The sequence below is a fragment of the Nipponia nippon genome, unplaced genomic scaffold, assembly GCF_047370975.1.
Source record: "Nipponia nippon isolate SJK-2023a ecotype South Korea unplaced genomic scaffold, ASM4737097v1 scaffold_8, whole genome shotgun sequence".
In the NCBI taxonomy this organism is placed as follows: Eukaryota; Metazoa; Chordata; class Aves; order Pelecaniformes; family Threskiornithidae; genus Nipponia; species Nipponia nippon.
In genome coordinates this window covers 7,020,250-7,036,583 of record NW_028262402.1, presented here as the reverse complement: position 1 = coordinate 7,036,583, position 16,334 = coordinate 7,020,250, and the positions used below count along the sequence as shown (strand labels likewise).

Here is a 16,334-nt window from a genome sequence, read left to right as displayed (position 1 = left end):
AAGTCCTCCGCGCATCATAGAGCGGCGTGCAGAGAGGCACCGCGCCTCCCGCCCTTTGTCCCGGAAGCAGAAGTGCGGCGGGCCGGAAGCGGGCGGTGGAAGGACCGCGCTCCTCTCTGGCCCGCGCGAGGCGGCCCGTCCCCGCCGCCGCTCCCGTCCCCGCCGTTCTCCTCCCCGCCGTTCTCCTCCCCGCCGCTCCCGTCCCCGCCGGTCCCCTCCCCGCCTCCCGCCATGTCGCGGCGGCGGCACAGCGACGACAGCGACGGTGAGCGCGGCGGCAGCCCTCCCGCCCGCCGCGCTCCCCGAGGTGGCGGGGGCGGTACGGGCCGGGCCGGGCCGGGTTGGGCCGGACCGTCCCGCCCTGGGAGGGTGGGGAGGGGGTTTGGGCGGGACGGGGGGCGGCCGGTGCGGGGTCGCTGCGGCGGTAACGGTGTGGTCGGTGTGTTGGAGCAGGGCAGCCCCACAAGAGGCGGAGGACGTCTGAGCCGTCGGAGATCGAGGAGAGACTCGAATCGCTCATCTGCAGGGTGGGAGAGAAGGTAGGCAGGCCGCCTCCCGGGCGGGGACGGGGACGGGGCCTGGGCGGCGGCTCCAGACGGTTAAAGTTGTTTTTTTCCTCCTCTTTCTGTGTATCGTGTGTTAGCGGTTCATCTGTAACAAACACCCGTAAAGAAAAGATTTTTTTTTTTATGAGATAGTAGGAAAGTTGTCAGGTGTTGCAAAACCTTATGCTAAAACGGGCTTGTGCTTCAATAGTAGTGTTGTGTTTTCCAAGCAACGATAAACGGCCAGCGAGTTGTTATCACTGTGCATCTGCGGACATTGTTGCTGGTTCCACTCTGCCAAGGATGTGGAGGAGTTAAGTGGGTCTGCCTGTGGCATGACCTTCAAGACCTGACAGGATCTGAGGCTGACCAAAAGGGGGGGGGGGGTAAGAGGAAAAGGATAAAAATGATAGTGCACTGATATTATGTAAGGTAAAACCAAGACGTTTTGTTTCATCCTGTATCATTAATGTACTGCTCAGTCGCCTCACTGAGGTGTCCCTGGGGCAGGGTTAGGCCTTGCATCTCAAGGGAGCACTGGAGCTCCTTGTGGGGGAGGTGGGTGATCGGGTGCAGCTCTTCCGAGCGGTAGTTGTTCCTTCTTTCAGGCAAGTGAAAGCGATTCTTTACTGCTAACAGAACTGAATTGTTGGGCTGAAAAAGGAGGTGACATAAAAGGATGCTCTTGCCCAACTTCCTAGTCTTCCACGTCAGAGTCTGGGGCTCGTTTGTTTTGCCTGGTTGATGATGAAACTTTTAAAATTTTTTGTATTTTAGAGTAATTCATCCTTGGAGAGCAACTTGGAAGGCCTAGCTGGTGTTTTGGAAGCTGATCTACCAAATTACAAAAGCAAGATACTAAGAATACTATGTACTGTGTACGTATGCAGGAGGTCTGGGAATCTGGGAGGCGCTTTCTTCTCTGTGCATAAGTTTAAGTGTTTAAGGTAGTTTCAATGCCAAGAGCGGCTTTAGATCCTGACTGCTGTTATAGCGTAGAGTTTGTTTTACTAGAAACAAAAGACATAGAGGAATAAGCTTACTACGTACTATGTATAATTCAAGAAAAATACCTCTTTACATTTCTTTGGCCTGAAAAGTGTACAAAGGCTTAAAGCAGATAGAAGAAACCGCAGAGCTGCTCTTCAGTAGCAATGAGAACACAGTGGTGCTGGGCAATATTCTGTTTCTCAATGAAATGCTTAAAAGCACTGAAGCTATTGGCTGCTAACACTTATTTAGTCTTGTTATCTGTGCTGTTTTCGTGTTGCCCATTCTTCTTCTCTGGCAACGAGATGCTCGTGTCTTTGTAAGCCCGTCCTCTGGAGGAGGGGAGCTGGGAACAGAAAGAGCTGAAAGCAAGCTCTCCAGTGGCTGCTGGCTCTGCTTCCTTTCCTCAGCAAAGCGTGGGAGCAGAGGTACCCTGTGTCAGGGTCACTGAGCGGTGCCTGAGGGAGGGGTTGTGCAGGGTCTGCCCTAGCAGGCAAGAGAAGTATGAAGGAGGGGTGTGGTGAAGGGGGAGAGTGTTCCAGCCCTACCTTGTGCTGTGGTTTTGCAGATACTTTGAATCTGTTTTGTAGCAATGTTTGTTAATAGAAGGCAAATAGTACATTTTTTTCCTACAGCAGTAAGGCAGTTCTGAAAGTACAGGGTTAGCTTACATGCATACAGAAATGGTTGAGGAAAATTAATTCCTTACAGCAGGACCTGGCCTTCTCCATGCTGTGCTTAAAATCAGTTACTTTGACTTGAGAAATTTGGAATAAAAATTAATAGCATAAAATGTGTACGCCTCTTGTGTAATCTTGCTGATGCTGCATAATAAAATTACTTCTAAATTGCAAACTTAAAACAACTTCTTACATCCTTGCATAGGTTCTGTCACTGATATTTTTTTGGCCAACCCTCTGGAATACTCAGCAATTAGATATAAATAAAAAGCAAATACCCTAAATGTTCTTGAAAGTGGCGCCTGCCTTTCTAAGTGACTGTAGTTAAAAGAAAGATTTTCTGTAAAATATCGACCACGGGATAGAACTGTAAGATCATTCTAGCACTTCTTTGCTGTTTCCTTCTGAGACAAGTTGAACTTAGAGTAAGCAGATTCTAAGATGCTATGCAGTTGCCCATTGGCACATGATGAATAAAAAACTAACTCCATGTTTCTTTTTCTGTGTCAGTGCACGTCTGTTACCAGAAAAGCTTACTGTTTACACAACACTAGTTGGGTTGCTGAATGCCAGGAACTACAATTTTGGTGGGGAATTTGTAGAAGCCATGATTCGTCAGCTTAAAGAATGTCTGAAAGTCAATATGTATAACGAAGCTGTGCATTTAGTAAGTGGTTTTTTTGTTTGTTTGCTTGTTTTACATTTTTCCTCATCCTTTTTCCCTCCTCCTTCTTCCACCTTTTTGTTCCAGAAGAGCTGGGCTTTTCAGTGTGTATTACAGTCTCTTCTGGCATCAACGTGCAGTGCACTGTAGATGCACCAAGAGGAAATGTGTGTTATGTGAGAAGTATTCCTTCCTCAGGGGAGAGAAATCGTATTACAGTTGCAAAATTGACTTCCAACTGTATATTTTCCCAGTGACAAATTAATTTGCAGTAAACAGAGGTGCTACCCCCCTCACCTGTTCTACAGTCAAATGTAACCGATGAAAGTCTTACACTTTTATTGTGTTCAGAGATGTATGATGTTCTTGTGGCTCCCATGGGAAAAAAAAAAAAACAACTGAAAAGAAAATCAACAGTCTGGTTCTTAGAAGCTATATTTGATGGCTGTTATCAGGCCTGTGTTGTCATTCTGCTAATGAGGGGTGAAGATCGAAGATCAAGCGGGCTGTCTGTCTTTGAAACCATTTGCTCAGCTCTGGCAGCTTATAGATTTTGTCTGCAAAAAGGTATTAGGGCTTCAGCGGTGTCTGATTTAGAAGTCCGGTGCCAAGCTCCCCAGCTTCTTTTGAAGCCCAGTGGTGAAAATTAAGTATTTCAATGTATTTTGTCAAGGGGTTGCTGTTTAGCTGTGGGACACTTTTGCTAATAAGATCCTCGTTAGAACTCTGAATGTTCTGTCCCTTGACTTCAGCTTCACTTTCTCTGGTCATGCTCATACACAAATGACTTGTGAGAGTAACAACTAAGGGAGTGGCAGTGGAAAACTTTCCTCAGCTTTGTCAAAGACTTTTCAAAGACCGTTGAGAGCAATGAATATCTGGAAAGTAAGACTTTGGTATTTTTCTCTATTGCAGTTGCTCTTTGAGTACTGAACTGTCTGCTTAGCCCAATTTGCTTTCCCAAGACTTCTTCTCAATGATCTGCCTTCAGATCAAAATACCTGTGTTGCTTTTTTTGGACTACTTTTTGTGAATGTGCCTTAAGAAAAAATGAGCCTTTAAGAAAAAATATGCGAGATTTTAATTGCTAGAATTTCAACCTATATTGTCTGTTAAGATTGTGGTGATACTGGGAGAGCTTGGGTCCTACTAGTGCCTTGTTTGAGTCTGAAGGCAGGGTACAAATCAAAAGAGAGAGGGGAAAAAAAAAAAAGGGTACTGCTCTGCCCCAGATGTTTTCTATTTGAATTCCCGTTTCTGTCAGTCTGGATTTTTTACTAGAGTGCAGCCAAATCAAGGATATACTCTTGCTGTGAAAATTTTTTTCTTCCCAGGCAAATAAGGCCATTTGATTCCCAGCACGTGATCAGTCTGTCACATTTCTGAAGCCTGAAAATGCCAGCAGTTTTTACATAGACTCTTTCTGTGTAACTATCTGTATTTATGAATAAATTATAGAAATTAATCGTGTATAATGGCATACAGATTCAGCACTGCTGTTTCCCAGTGCACATCTGGACTCATGAAGCAATGGATCAGTCCATCTTCAGCTTTTTAGAAGTTTTTTTTCCTTCTACTTCTGTAATTTTAGTGATCTGATACAATTTAGAGTAGATAGAAGCACAGGGTTTCTTTTCTGTAGTATTGGTTTGCATGTTTGTCTTTGAATGCATACTGGTGTTTCCCACCCTGCCTTAGATATAGTATCCTTGCAATGTTATTGCAGTGAAACAGACTACAGACATTATAATGAACAGTACATGAGGCAGTGTTTATGGTGCTTGTTTTCCAGGGTTGAAAGGTGGGTCTGTACAGTGTGCAGTATTTCTGCCTTGATAGTACTGGATTAATATTGTACTTTTATCGATGGTTTGGTTTAGTTGTTTAAGTAAAGCTTATTTGTACTTGTAAAGTCAGTTTAAAAAGTATTCATTTAAAACAATTTTTTTGGTCTTTTTTAGGTTCGTTTTCTGTCTGATCTTGTGAATTGTCATGTAATAGCTGCACCTTCCATGGTAGCTATGTTTGAGAACTTTGTGAGTGTGACACAGGAGGAAGACGTACCCCAAGTAAGCAAAAGATCTGTAGGCTCCTCTAGTGCTGTTTTCACAATTTTTTTGTGCTGTTGCTTCTCTACTTATGCTTAGAACAGGGAAGTTTTCGAGCTAGCACACTAAATGGACTGTCATGTGCAGTTTGCTTAGCTTGAGTAAAAGGAGCCTGTAGCAATTAGAAAATACAAGCATACGGTAAGAAAGTATGGTCCTTTATAGTGAGGTAGCTGAAGTGAGTTCATTTTACTTTGGCAAGTGCATGGTGTCTGGCTTGTTCTGCTATACTGATAATCTGCAGAAGGACTGTGAAAGTGATACCTTTTTTTAAGTCTGCTTGTCATGGTTCAAGTTAAAAATTACACATTTCAAGCAAGAATATATTTTTTTCATGGCTTGCCAATCCAGTCTTCAGCTGCTTGTCTTTACATCCTCCCAAAATAATAGTTTTGCTAATGTTTTAATTTAAATTAAAATGGGGTGTGTGTACGAAAGAGCTTACTTGTATACTTAAATTTCAGTATATTTCTTTCCTATAGGTACGATGTGACTGGTATATGTTTGCATTTCTGTCATCTTTGCCTTGGGTTGGAAAGGAGTTGTATGAGAAAAAGGACGCTGAAATGGATCGTCTCTTGTCTCAGACAGAAAGCTATTTGAAGTAAGTTATAGCACATTAAAATACTCTTTTCGGTGTCTATTCAAGTATGGATTAATAGCTTTGATTGTTGCTCACTTAGAAGTATTCTAAAGTCTTAGGTCTGGACCATTCAGTAGGGAGAAAAAAAACCCTGAAAATAGAATAGGTGGAGAGATTTGAAAAGTTTTATTGTCTTGTCTAGTTCTAGGGTATGTTGAAGGTCTTGTTCTGCTTATGCTGGAGCAGCTGCAGTTGTAAGTGTGCTGTGAATACTGATAGGTTGTTGCTTTAGTGCTCTGCAGTGTGACTGCTTTCTGTCTAGGTGCTTCAAGTTAACACTGTCGTCAAGATTAGATAACAGAGATATTTTAAGTAATCACAGACCTTTTTATATACTGTAGACTTCATCAGCTGAAGAGATCAAATAGTAGTACACTTGCAATAAGAAAAAATTCCTGCTCTAAGTTAGTCTTTTAAAGGTCAGATTTTCTTTCCTGTGTAAACAGACGCCGCCAGAAGATTCACGTACCCATGCTACAAGTTTGGACTGCTGATAAACCACATCCACAAGAAGAGGTGAGTGGACTTTACATTGCATTCTTTCAGAAAGTTTGAAAAACAATTTTTTACTAAGGTGTTCTTTTATCATGAAATTAAAAAAGCACCTCTGAAAGTATTAAAGCTTTGAATTGTCTCCTGTTTGTCATTAATTCTAACAAGTTCTACATGAGGAATTGTCTTCTAAGGCTTGGGCCTAAATATAAGGTTGTATGGGGTGAGCAGGAGACTGTTTTGTTGTTTGCTGACAGGCCCCTGAGAAAATACTACAAAGTGAGGAGTGGCTGTAAATTGTAGTATTTGTTTTGGAATTGCTGATACAGAGCTTTGTGTTAAAAGGGCCTTTGTGAGAAGCAGAATGTAATTCCTTACTTATCCCTTAATGTTTTCCTGTCGTGGTTTAAGCCCAGCCAGCAACTAATCTCCACACAGCCGCTCGCTCACTCCCCCACCTCCACTGGAGGGATGAGGGAGAGAATTGGAAGGGTAAAAGTGAGAAAACTCGTGGGTTGAGATAAGAACAGTTTAATAATTGAAATAAAATAAAGTAAAATAGTAGTAGTAGTAATAATATACAAAGCAAATGATGCATGATGCGATTCCTCACCACCCACGACCTGATGCCCAGCCCGTCCCTGAGCAGCGGTCATAGAATCATAGAATCGTTAAGGTTGGAAGGTCACTGCCTCCCAGCCAACTCCCCCCAGTTTATACACTGGGCATGACATCATATGGTGTGGAATAGCCCTTTGGTCCTAGCTGTGTTCCCTGCCAGCTTCTTGTGCACCTGGCAGAGCATGGGAAGCTGAAAAGTCCTTTAGTGTAAGCACTGCTTAGCAACAACTAAAACAGCAGTGTGTTATCGACATTGTTCTCATACTAAATCCAAAACACAGCACTATGCCAGCTGCTAGGAAGAAAATTAACTCTACCCCATCTGAAACCAGGGCAGTATCCACCCCTTATACTATACCATATATGTCATGCCCAGTCTTACAACTTTCCAGTACATTCCAATTAATCACCACCTCTTTCCCTGTCTTTTGATATATGCACACAGATATCATTCCCTTAGTCTATGGGCCGTCCCTCTGAAATGTCCGTTGAGTTCATTTAGTCCATAACTTTGGACTCCATCTGTCATAACAGCCTTTCGGGGCAGCAGAGATGGTGTGCGGTGCTGGATTGTTGCATGCTGAAGCCAGTTCTGGTTCCATCACTGCTGCACTTTGCTTGGTTTCATCAAAGTTTACTCTTCATTAATCTGGGCGATTTCTTACTGTAATACCGTTAATATGGCATATAGCCACCACATAGTGATGACATACAGTGTTATATAGCAGTTAACATTATACAGTTCAGTTCATTGTCTATTTTCACCCAGAATCAAATCCCCTTGAGGTACACATCGGACTTCCCCATCCTGCCGCATCACCCACCAAGTGCACGCAGGTTCTGGAGCAAAAGCAATCCCACAAATGGGGTTGTTAATCACAATTTGGAGAGACAGGCTGTCTGATGATGATTGATTTGTCAACATGAGTATTTTGCCTGCCCAATATTTGAATTTCCTTATTTAGTTCAATAGAGGAGAGATTAGCAGAGTGTGTCTGAGACCATGTGTTACCCAGTGTACCATAAACACGACTGTTCGCTTCAGGTGCTAGTTGTTACTAGTTTTATTCCCATTTTGTAGTGTGATAATAAGTAAACACAAAGCACTTCCATGTAAAGACATTTCTGGCACCAGTTATAACTTGAAACTTGTGTTCAGTAAGGCCACAGACCTCCAGAGTTCTTGGACTGCTTTTAGCAAGAGAGTAATTAAACAAAGCAAGCCTATTGCCAGTTGCACTGGTGTCTGTGCCATCTCTGGGAGAATGCTGGGACTTACAATTGTGTTGAAAACCATGGCAAAGGTATTTAATGTTTTATAGTATTCTATTTGTCTTGAATAAGCAGTAGCTGGTAGTTTTGATTTCTCTGGGAACAGCATGGCAGTCCTACAGAATGTCTTTCCAATTTTAATGTTGATATTACATCTCTTTTAATACCACCAATAAGCAGTGACTGAAGTAACGTTCACTGCTGTAGTTTCGCTGGCAGATTCAAATGATGGCCATCATGCTCCATCTCCTGGGCTGCCTGTTAGTTTTTGAAAACCTGCCAGCAGTTAAATTTTACTAACACAATGTTGTGTGGTATTAGGAGCAGCTCTGGTGCTTAGAGTTCTTAGATTACTTCTTGGTTTACTAAATCAGCAGTATAAGAAACTTTGTTTTTTCTGAATGGAATATGGAATTTAAGAAACACATTTCTGATAGTTCAGGGAGCTGCCAGCTTTGTTACAAGATTCAGCGCATCTGATGTTTTTCACCTTTTTCCTTCAGTATTTAGACTGCCTTTGGTCTCAGATTCAGAAGTTGAAAAAAGACCGTTGGCAAGAACGACACATTCTGAGGCCCTACTTGGCTTTTGACAGCATTCTTTGTGAAGCGCTGCAACACAATCTGCCTCCGTTCACTCCTCCGCCTCACACCGAAGATTCAGTGTACCCGATGCCAAGGGTTATTTTTAGGATGTTTGACTACACAGATGACCCTGAGGTATGTGATTGCTGTGGGGGATGGTGAGCGGGTTTCACAGTTAGGTTCCTGGGGCATTATTGGTCAAAATGTGATGTCCCCTGTGATGTGATAGTGAGTGGTTTGAAGACCAGCGCAGTTCTGCTTTGGTACTTCTGCAGAAATTAACTAGGTGACCAAGTTACCATACAAAGCAGATCTGTGAGGAGCAGAATTTAGGGAGTTAGATGTTGTGATGCTTTCATTTAGAATGACAACATTGATTGAATTCTCTAATGCCTCTAGTAAAACTACATTCACAGAGTTAGACTTCCCTTCTGTAAAGTTGGTGACTGGAGTCTTTTTCCAGGCTAGCTATTTATTGTAATATTTAAAGACTGTTGTTTACTCATCTGTTAAAATTTGTTGATGTATGTTGTGGAACAAAGGAGTGCTTAGTTGCGGTGGGTGAAAGATCCATCTGTCTCAACAGTCTGACTCCAGCATTGGTCAACAGCAAATATATAGACAAAACTGTATAGGAATAGGAAAAGAATATATACTGCTTTCCCCCAGTGCTTTTATACCTCCCTTTGCTTTCTTTGCTGCCTTTCACCTTCATTTATTGGCCCCTGGTTTTTGCAGTGAACAAGACCATGACTGCCTATACTTTCCACTCCATCCTGGCCATTCATGGCTTTATTTCTTTATCATATTTCAGCTCAACTGTGTTTTTTTTTTTCCAGGCTGCATGGTGGTAGCCTGCCTGATGGCTCCGTAGAGCAAAGGAAGAAGGGGATGCTCCATGAACTTAGAATCATGTTCTCTAATTTTGTTCCCATTTCTTTTTGTAATGATTCCTAGTATTCATTTTGTTTTAAACATCAGTCTGAGGTTTGTGTGGAACTGTGTCACACCAGCTTCTTAGTCCTGAAGGATGCGGGGCAGCTGAGACCTCACGGTGTTTATGTGGAAGTTGGACTATTTTTTCCACCTGTAAATGTATGTAGGATAGCTTGCTACCTGTGGCATTAACAGTGATCTTTCATGAGTCTTAATTCTTTCTTACCAGGGCCCTGTCATGCCTGGCAGCCACTCCGTTGAACGATTTGTAATAGAAGAGAACCTTCACTGCATCATCAAATCCCACTGGAAAGAGAGAAAAACTTGGTAGGAAGAGCTTAGCATTATGGGGCCCTGGCGCTTTTTATATGCTACCATGGTTTCGGTGCCATCAGGGATATGCAGAGTCTTGCACTGGTTAGGCAAGAGCTCAAGATTAAACGTTTCCTAGAGCATTTGATGAAACTTGATTTATTACATTTAACTGCATTAAAACTGTTGCTTGGAATACTGTGGGTCTGTAATGTCCAGATGATGGAGAATCTGTATGATCCAGGGGGACAGTGGCTCCTCGGGAAGGGAATTCCTTGATAATACAGGATGTGCTGCAAAAAATACGCAGACACACCTTATTCTTCGTGGGAGCACTGTGGAGTGTGTGGTTCTGTTATGCTTCCTGGAATTTTGAAGCAGGTAATTTGTTGGGGCACAGCGGGCCTTGGGCTGGCTCATCTGCAGCTGACCACGCACTGGTGTTTATGAACACGCTCCTGCTTCCTGCTCCTCCTTGTTGCATTCTTCTCTTTGGGATTACATGGCAGAGATAATTGAGCTTGCTTTCGGGAGTCATTGCAGGGCCAGCAGGTTCAATTAGTTTGAATTCAGCCATGCCAGGAAGCAGTCAGGGCACTTTTCTTCATTTCTGCCTGAGCAGTATCTAATGTGGGTAGTTGATAACCAAGATGGTTTGCCACAGGTGTCATGCTTCCAAATGAATACCACCAACTTTGTATAGTATACAAAAAATGGGCAGAAACAATGTTTTTTGTGATGGCACGTGATGCAGTTTTTTGGTTGCAGCTGCTTGATTCTGCAGAAGCTAGAAATTCAGGGTTGTTGCAGTTACTGGGATAGTCTTTCTTAATTCTCAGAGGAAAGCAAAAGACTAGAGGGAGGTACGAGATTTGCCAGAGAGGTAGAAATAAAATCAAGGAAGTAGCAGTTGTTTGCTTTGTAATAATGATAGGTGATAATAAGCTGATTAAAAGATGAAGCATTTGAAGCCTGAGAGTTCCTTATATAACCCATTAGCTTAATTGTGCTTTCAAGCCATTTTGAACATCTGTTGTTAAGTGGTTGTTTTTTTTTTCCTTTTAGTATATGCATGCCAGAACTACAGATCACCACGAGTATTTATGCAAAACTATTTTGCGTAGCAGTATAGTGTTCAAATGGTGTGACTACATAGATATAAAATACATCATTACAAATCGTGGTTTAGGCAATGCCGGTGTGTTCTTGTGCTGTTTCTAAGTGTTCTACGGATTTATGGACACTTTGGAAGGCTTGTTGATTTGTTTGTGCTGCTTTTGTGTGAACTCTTGCCCAGGATGAAGTATTTTCGGTAACTTTGTTACTTAATCTTTACATCACATTTGCTGTGTTATGTTCTGACCTAAATGTATCTATGGTTTTGCAGTGCTGCACAGCTGTTGAGCTATCCAGGAAATAACAAGATCCCCTTGAACTACCACATAGTAGAGGTATGGATTTTATAGATAACCTCTCTTGTAGCTCTGTTATTTCACAAGTAACATGTCCCAGTTAGTTCCATGATAGGTCCATTAAATTACAGTTTGGTTTGGGTGTCAAACAGAACCTTATTGAGTTCAACCAATGGCTTTTAAATGAGTGGGTTATATACAGTTGAGTGTTAGTTTTGTGCTTTTTGTTGTCATTTTAACTTGGTGCATAGGAGCTTTGGTCAAGTACTAAAATTTCTTACTGCACTAGCAATCCAGGTTCTGGCATTTTTAAAACTTTTAAAGTTTTACATATGATGCTTCTAATGTATCACACAGTCTAAGAGATGGTTACATTTGAGTCACTTTTACTGTAAAAAAAAAAAATTAAAATACAAGAGGAAACGGACACATTGAAATACAAGAAACTCCATTTAAACATATGACAAATCCTTTTTTACTGCAAAGGTGATTAAACTCTGAAACAGTTTGCCCAGAGAAGTTCTGGAGTCTTTATCTTTGGAGAAGTTCAAAACCTAACAGGACACAGCCCTGAGCAACCTGCTCTAGGTGACCCTGCCTTATGGCTTTTGTCTAGATGATCTCCAGCCAGACTCAGCCGTTCTGCATGACTTTATAGTGAAATAGCGATGTATAGCGATCTGGGGCATCCTCCATATTAGAGAATTTTAAATAACCGTAATATGCATCAGAAGAGCAGCGTAGGTTTTCTTTTGCTACCTCCTTTCAAAGGTCTGTTTTCAAGATGCAGAGCTGTATAAAACTTCATTAATTTCCATCAAAAGCTGAAAGGGATTAAGAGATTTCAGTTATAATGGCAACTTGTCATATAAAGGCTTTATGAAGAAGTAACTATAAGTAGGAATTTCAGAGCTAATTATAACAAGAAATAACCTTATGTAGAAGATTTATCTTAATAACAGTGGGATTGAGAATTCTTTGTGGCACCAAAATGACGGATATTCTGAATGCTGTAAAGTTACAGTACTTTTGGTCAGCTTGTTCTTCTTGTACTCTGAATTCGGAACAGAGGAATCTTAAAATTAGTAATAATTTTCTGCCTTAACATCAAAGTATCTTCAGTGGTCTTATCTTCAGTATCTTCAGGTGCTGTATATGGCTATATGGCTGCGTGCTTTATGCTCAGCTGTACGTTAATGCCAACAAATTGTTACTGCAATTCCTATGAAATCAGTTACCTAAAGGCCCTTGGAAGTTATTTGATTCAGAAACTTGCAGGATGTGAAAACAGCAAAGGTTTGTGTAGATGAAATTACTGGAAAGAAGTGCAAGATTGGTGTACAAATTCTTTGACTATTACTGTCATAATTTCTTTTTTCTTGCAATTTTGAGTTATTTTAGAATATTAACTTCATTACTTGTCTATGACTGCTTACTTTTAATGAAGCTACAGAGTTTTTAAGGCTCAGCATGCTTTTTTCAGGCTTCCATTCATTCTGCTTACTACAGCTCCCTTGTAAGGTCTGTCTTAATAGTCAAGTTGGTGATGTATTGCTTTCAACAACAGTTTAACAGGTTAATCTGTGAAATTTCACTAACTTTTTCAGTAAGTCACAGAACTGTAGAAATAATACAGTCTAACAAATAAAGGAAAGTGTTATTTAAGGTTCAGAATATAAGTCAGGCAGAAGTAAATGTAGCCTGAAAGTGGTTGCCAATACCTTCCCAAGCATGCCTACTTTGGAGGTCCCTGAGGCTCCATGTTGTAGTTTGTCAGGCAGAGCACAGAATGGTCTGTGCTACCTGGAATCTGTGCGAAACACTGAAATGTGGCACCTTTCTCTCAGTAGCTTCTTCACAGCAGATGCATATGTGGATATTTCTGGTAGCTGTGAACAGAGAGTGTCTGAACAGTGTCACTGGGTGGTTGGACTGCTGTGCCCTGTTGTGCTTCTACAGCTTTTGGTACAACTTAGCTTGACAGAGTTTGGACATTCAGAAACACTTAATCTGAACATTTGATAATGAGCCTGTGATGAGTATCACAAATACAGTTTTATGCAGTATCTCAAAGAGATAATGACTGATCATCCAGTTGTTGTTATTTCCTATCTTGAGAAAAGAAGCAGTTTTCCTTCTTTCCTTTCTTTCTAGGGGGAACAGGGTCCCCCCTACCTTTTTGCCATATTTGTCTTAACAGTATGTCCAAATTATACTGTCACGGAAAGGTTCTCCAGCTCCTTAGCCTCTTCATGCTTTCAAGTCCTTCCTTAGAATAAGGAATAAGTTCTAGTCAATGTGCTTTCATGTCCTGTTTGTGGATTCTATAAATGGGTGTTGATTTCTTACACTAGTAAGAAGACTTTCTAAAGCTTACTCTTTTAAGCTTCAATTCTTTCACGTTTATTCAGAAGTTTAAAGTGGAAAAGGAAATTGACCAACCATAATGAATCAAAGTTTCCTGATTCCTTTGATGTAATTTAAATCTAGTTGAGAATGGCATGCAAAATAAACAGAAACTCAGAAATGAATGTTGTACAATGATGATCTTTTCGTAGCCCTTAAAGATTGACATGCTGTTATTATAAGCAGCTTGAAAATAAAAACATGAATGTTGACTGCAGGATTGTTTTCAGTTTTCTTGGAAGGATCCTCTGCCAAGGGGTACTGAGCATACATTTTTGTTGTATGAAATGCTGGTTGTAATTTTCAGTTGAAAGTTGTGGCTTTATTTGTGTAAGTTTTTGTATAGGAGAAAGGAGGACACAATGGAAAAGATATAGATGTAATTTTAATGCAAATAGTCTTTCATACTAAAAGCTTAGGCCTCATTTACTTTGTTAAATATTTATGTTTATTATTTAACAGGACCGGTTGATTTCTGCTTTCCTCAGATCATGTGGTAGCATTGCAGTAGGTCATATTATAAATATGCCCATTTCTACAATTATGCGGTATATTTATTAGACGTAATAGATGGGTAACACTGGTGTTGTATTAGTATAAAATTATAAGGGTGGTTAGAGCGGACTGTATCAGTACAGTGTACGGTTACCACTATCTGTGCAAGTTTCTCTCTCTTTTTCCCGGAACATGCATTTGACAGAATAGTATGGGCCTTTTTGTGTATGTAATTGTTCAAGATTGATAGCCACTATTGCAAAGCTGAGGGTTGTGCAGGCCATGTTGGACTGCGCTCTGATTCTGTGCCTTCCTCTCCTACAGGTAATATTTGCAGAATTGTTTCAACTTCCATCTCCACCACACATTGAAGTCATGTACACAACGCTCCTGATTGAACTGTGCAAGCTTCAACCTGGCTCTTTACCACAAGTTGTATCCTTTCTGTGCTGCTGGAGAGCATTTATAAAATGCAGTCTTTGTTTTGTTTGTTCTGTAGATGATGGGATAGTAATAAATACTGGCAGTATTAATATTTTACAGCAGCGGCATGAAACTTTGTCTGTACCACTCACATGAAAGAACAGCACAGCCCACGTAACACAGGACTAGATTTGCCGAGTGGGCAAGACTCTTCAGCTTTCTGGATAATGTTCTGGTACTTCCTCTGGCCTTCCCAAGAAGGGCTGTCTGGGTGAGGAGATAAAAATACAATACTCCTGTTTGTCACTGCAGCCCGTTTAGGTCTGAGCAACATGTGGCCTGGTCACAGACACATTAAAGGCTGAGAAGGAAAGGAAGTGACAGACTCGATCTTTTGTTCTAACAACTGTGTGAGTGTTCCTACTTTTTTTTAGTAGGAAGTGTAGCAGATGATTTAAAGGAACTTGCCTGAGTTCCCACTCAGTGCTCCCACTGGGAGCATTCAAAAGGTCAATAATCATCTGTCAGCTAAGAGACAGTGGCTAAATGCTGAGGAAGGAGGCATGACTCCCAGCTAATTCTGGCTATTACATTGCCCCTACTTTGCTGCCATTTTAGATCATTGGTTTAGATCAAGCTACAGACTGTGAGAATGGAGGATGGTTAACAGATGTCTATCCACTGGTAATTTCATGCCCAAATTTTTGTTTTACTTTATGATACCTCTCACTGTTTGCAAATCACATAATCTCAATGATTAGAGCTAAGTCTATTTCTAGAATTGGGCGGACATCCGTGCAGAAAGTTTTTAATGTTAATAGGGACACTGTAAGAAGGATAAAGCCCTTGTTGGGTAAAGTCGGTGTAGAGATACTTTCTCAAGCCTTCAGTGGTGATCAAAGATCATGGATAAGCATCAACAGCAGCCCATGAAGATGGTGAGATTACAGAAGCACTCCGTAAGGAGGTTGGTGTCTGTTCATATCAGTGCAGTTTTGCTTGTCACATGATGTGAATTCTGGCTTTCTATGGAAGAACCCAACAGCCCCATTGCAATAATGGAAAAAAGACAGACTGGGATTAGAGGGTAGAACTCACTATATGCTTCATTTTTTCCACTGTGGATTTACTGTCATTTACCTGATTTTGGAGTAGACCCAGAGAGCATTCAGTACAAAAAGTTGATGACATTCTAGTCACAAACTGAAAGGAATAACTTCTGACTTATCTAGTGCTGTTCAGTTAACCTTAATAAAAAACTTTCAGCTTGCACAAGCTACAGAAATGCTCTACATGCGTTTGGATACAATGAATACAACATGTGTGGACAGGTAAATGTGTTTTGGAGACAATGGAAAATATTCCTCAATATCCAATGTACAGGAAAAATGAAGAGGCTATGGAAAGATTAGTCAGAAATCTTTGTTAGAGCTTCCTGGTGGTATTCAAAATGCTTTCTGGGCTCTGGCTTTGAGCAACCTAAAGAGAAGGTGGAGGACTGACTGCTTGTCTCTCCTTCCCAGAAACACTCCCCCAGAGGTTACAACTCTAGCTGTCTGTACAGGACAGTTAAGATTGGTGACAACTTTTCCATGTTCAAAGCTGTTCATAGTTGCATAGTACTCCATTATCTAGTACTATGCCTGCTCCCTAGTGGTCTGGGAGGCGAGCTGGAAGTGGAGTTAATGGCGTATGTGCTACCCGGAGGAGGGGAGTGGTGGCGATTTTGCCATTTGAGTGAAGTCTGCATT

At 41.3% G+C, this 16,334-nt stretch overlaps 1 protein-coding gene across 4 annotated transcripts in view; it reads left to right on the top strand.

Moving 5' to 3' along the window:
* The first annotated feature begins 88 nt into the window (after positions 1 to 88).
* Positions 89 to 16,334, top strand: part of NCBP1 (nuclear cap binding protein subunit 1) — a 32,953-nt gene continuing 16,707 nt past the window's right edge. For 2 of the 4 annotated variants that reach the window (XM_087742716.1, XM_087742719.1), the window contains exons 1-12: positions 89 to 265; positions 454 to 539; positions 1,323 to 1,423; positions 2,726 to 2,882; positions 4,841 to 4,948; positions 5,470 to 5,591; positions 6,077 to 6,146; positions 8,519 to 8,734; positions 9,765 to 9,862; positions 11,235 to 11,298; positions 14,485 to 14,595; positions 15,850 to 15,914. In XM_087742716.1, the coding sequence (XP_087598842.1) occupies positions 232 to 265; positions 454 to 539; positions 1,323 to 1,423; positions 2,726 to 2,882; positions 4,841 to 4,948; positions 5,470 to 5,591; positions 6,077 to 6,146; positions 8,519 to 8,734; positions 9,765 to 9,862; positions 11,235 to 11,298; positions 14,485 to 14,595; positions 15,850 to 15,914 (1,232 nt within the window). In that variant the 5' untranslated portion in view covers positions 89 to 231. Of the gene's footprint in view, positions 266 to 453; positions 540 to 1,322; positions 1,424 to 2,725; positions 2,883 to 4,840; positions 4,949 to 5,469; positions 5,592 to 6,076; positions 6,147 to 8,518; positions 8,735 to 9,764; positions 9,863 to 11,234; positions 11,299 to 14,484; positions 14,596 to 15,849; positions 15,915 to 16,334 lie in introns of those variants that run through there. The other 2 variants (XM_087742717.1, XM_087742718.1) reach the window with 2 other exon arrangements.